This window comes from Silene latifolia, chromosome 11 (assembly GCF_048544455.1).
Source record: "Silene latifolia isolate original U9 population chromosome 11, ASM4854445v1, whole genome shotgun sequence".
Taxonomy (NCBI): Eukaryota; Viridiplantae; Streptophyta; class Magnoliopsida; order Caryophyllales; family Caryophyllaceae; genus Silene; species Silene latifolia.
Genome location: NC_133536.1, coordinates 63,601,714 through 63,605,555, shown reverse-complemented (window position 1 = coordinate 63,605,555; position 3,842 = coordinate 63,601,714). Strand labels below are relative to the sequence as shown.

The following is a 3,842-nucleotide window of genomic DNA, read 5'->3' as shown; positions in this document are numbered from 1 at the left end:
ACAAACCGGTCATAGATGTCACCAGTTATAGGCTCTAAATCTCAGAATGTATGATGTAGTTTGCCAATTTTCTAAGTCAGGTCTCAAGTCCAGCAATTAATTAACGAAATCTCGTAGACTATGCATATACGATTCTACTAATAACATGTTAATCTAGCAAGGCTCAGGCAAAACAGGTGCAAATGCAAAATCATCATGGAAATACTACCGTTCCGACTCGACCTATATGCTAAAATAAACGTGCATTTTATGGGAATTTTTTGAAATTTTTTTCAATTTTTTTGGAATTCTTGTATATATAAGCGAAATGAAATGAAACAATGCAAAACAAAATTAAACGTGAGTGCAAGCAAATGATATGCGACGCAAAACCCTTCCACAAACCAAATCGCACAATGTCCCCATTGTGCAAAATCATATAATGAAGAGAAGAGAAATGGGAATTTGCGAGAAATAAATAAATATGACATGAAGTAAAGAAATCGGGAACTCTCAAGATTTTAAGCGCAAAGGAAACCTCCCCAAACCAGCGTAAGCTAGGAGGTTTCAGTAGCCAACATTGCTACCAATAAGTGCCTGAAAAGACAGAAAAATACCACGCATAAGACTGAGAAAACAATTTCGGGACGGTGAAATCGTGCATACATGAGAAAATTTGAAGAAATAAGTAATATGACGGAAAGTAAAGCGGAGTAGAAAACTCCCTTAGGTTCCCATATCGACCAAACACAGCAGGGGAGAGGTTGTGAACAAATACAGCAGCAGCAGTGGTCGATCGACCAAGAAGATCGGTCGATCGATCAAGTGGGCGTGAACAGGAGCTCCTGTAAACCTGCAAATCAGTCGATCGACCATAGAGGCCAGTCGATCGACTGAAAACACTGCTGCAACATCTTAATTCTTCGTATTAGCTCAATAACTAGAGCTACCGAGGTCTAAAACCTGCAAATGCACAATAATACGCGCCCAAAATTGCGCAAAACCCAGAATAAAGTCTAAAGCATATAAAATCCTAAGCAACGAAATTAAATGCGAAGTTTTCGCGCACACAAAAAGCAATAAATAATGTTTGAACAAAAGCAAATAAAATGGCTCAGGAATACTAGCCCTCCTGTTTGCTGGAGTAAGGTTGTGTGGAACAGTTGGGCACTCCCTAAGCATCAGTTCATGGGATGGTTAGTGGCACATGAAGCTATGAATACGATGGATAAGCTGATAACTTATGGGATGGATGTTGATGCTTGCTGTATTTTATGTGGCCAAGCTGATGAGTCCTTGGCTCATCTGTTCTTTGTTTGCCAGTACAGTAGACGTGTGATGCTGGCATTGCAGCAGATCACAGGTTGTAGTTTTCCTATGACAGTTGATCTTATGTGGTGGGCTAATAGAGGAGGCACAGTGGTCCAGAAAGGGGTTCAGATTGCCTTATTCTTGGGGACATTATATGCTATCTGGTTCCAGAGGAACAAATGCAGGAACGATATGGTCTTAATGCATCCTAGACAGGTTGCTCTGCAACTAAATGACAGCATGAAGGCTAGAGTTAGAGGAAGAGGGAGGGAGAACTTGAGTGCTAATGATGTATCTTGGCTATGCCATAAGAACCTTATGTAATTAAGGATTTACATTTCATGTAAATTCTATATTTTTGATATATATACTCACATTTTATCAAAAAAAAAAAAAAGCAAATAAAATGAAGTTTATAACGAGCTCGGTCAACTAATAGTTGATCAAGAAGGACCACGGTATGGCCCACTTCGTCGGCTTCTGGCTACTAGAGGTAGCCTCAATGGTGCTCATCTTATCAGCTGCACCCTTCTCAGCATCGAAAGTCGGAGAGCTCAACGGATCAACTTCGTCATCTCCCCAATCAAGGGTCTCTTTGGGCTCATCGGAATCCAAGTCGGACTCCTTTGCTTTGACTGGCTCGTCATCAACTATCTCATCAATTCCATAGCTCAGGCAACCAAGACCTCCTCTTTGAATGATAGGCTTTGTCGCAGCTAGAGTGACCTGCAGCGCATCCTTCCCCAAACCAGCTCCTGCAATGTCTAGAACAATAGATTCTTCCTCCTTTTTGCTCCCAATCTGGGGCGGAGGGGTTAGCACAGGAGTAGTAATAGAGGCAGGCAATTCAGGAAACACAAAGTACGATTTCTTTTCAGAAACCGTATTACAAGTAACAGGCCACATGGGGTCCTTCTTTTTAGCAGGTTGGGCAAAAATGATAGAATGTTTCCCAACTTTGAAGGTCAAAGTTCCGAGCCTACGTCAATAATCGCCCCAAAGAGTGTGCGAAAACGGCCTACCTAGGATGATCGGTATATGGGCATCCTCAGGCATGTCAAGGACAACAAAGTCAACAGGAAGAAAAACTTCCCTATTTGGACGCGTATGTCCTCTAGGACTCCTATAGGCTCGACCGCAGACGGTCGACCATCCGAATCTGTCATGTCTGTGATAGCAAACCGGGTCAACTTAAGCTTTCTAGCTAAACTCAAGGGCATGACGCTTATACTAGCCCCTAAATCACACAATGCCTTCTCAATTGAGAAGGTGCCTATTTTGCAAGGGACGGAAAAGCTACCCGGATCCTCTAACTTATGGGGCGCAGTGTGAGACAGATAGGAGCACGACTCCTTAGTAAGTGCGACAGTGTGCACTGTTTCAAGTGACCGCTTTATGGACAAAAGTTGTTTCATAAATTTAGTATAAGCGGGTACTTGGTTTACTAACTCAAGGAAGGGGACTTGTACATTCAGACTACGGATAACTTTTTCAAATTTGCTGAAAGATACTGTTCCTTGGTCGGCACTAGCCTCTTCGGGTAAGGGGTCAAGAAGGACCTTAGCCCTCTCCTCCAATTCACGCGCACCGGCATCCTTGGACTTAGGGTGAAAGTCCGTCACCTTCTCTTTGTTGAAGCTAGACCCCTCTTCGACCCGTCTCAAATGTGAGCCATTAACCGTCATTGGGTCGAACTTCGGGACCGGGACCGACCCATCAAAGACTCGGGTCTTGTCCTAATGTCTTGGATCGTGGTACCCCGAAACAAGTGGTCTCGCATTATTTGGCATTAAAGGACGAAATTCCTCAGCATCAGCAGCGATCTCAGTCGATCGACCACTGTCCTCAGTCGATCGACTGAGATGTACAGTTCCAGAAGCTCCTGTAACCCGTGCTTTAGTTGATCGACTAGGTATATCAGTCGATCGACCGATATACCTGGTAGACGGCTGTTTCTTTGATTTATTCGTTGAAGCTTTCTTTTGACTTGTTTCAGGCTCATCTTTTTCAACAGCGTCCTCGACCATGGCAGGACCATCAAGGGTGGACCCGCTCCTCAAAGTGATGGCATTTAGGGTCTCCTTTTGTTCAGGTTGAGTCGGTAAGTGTCCGGGAGCTCGAGTGTTACTTTTGCTAGCCAATTGAGCTATTTGGCTCTCTAGTAGCTTCATCCCGGCCTCTCTTGCTTGGGACTCCTTTAGCAACAGGTTCTTAAGCTCGGAAAATTCAGAATTCTGCGATTGTTGCTGCTGCGGCACATAAGGAGGTTTCTGATATTGTTGTTGCTTTTGATGAGGGGGCACATAGGGTTGCTGCTGCGGCGGAGCTTGAGTTGGATTTAGGACATTTTGGCTTCTCCAACTCAAGTTTGGGTGGGTTGGCTCGTAGTAGGTGTTGGTCTGCCTATAGTGTTGAAAGGCAGCACAAGACTCAAAGGGACTAGGGCAGTTTTTCGAGACATGGCCCTCACCTCCACACCTTTCACAGACTAAAGGACCGTCTGACACAGCGTTTACCTGGTACATCCCACCTTTAGAAGCTCCTCCTAGCTC

General features: G+C 44.2%; 1 protein-coding gene across 1 annotated transcript; it reads left to right on the top strand.

Annotated features, from left to right (window-relative positions):
* The first annotated feature begins 1,065 nt into the window (after nucleotides 1-1,065).
* On the top strand, nucleotides 1,066-1,614 carry LOC141613495 (uncharacterized). Its single transcript, XM_074432235.1, has one exon. The coding sequence runs from the start codon at nucleotides 1,066-1,068 to the stop codon at nucleotides 1,612-1,614; it is 549 nt and encodes a 182-aa protein (XP_074288336.1).
* The last annotated feature ends 2,228 nt before the right edge of the window (nucleotides 1,615-3,842 follow it).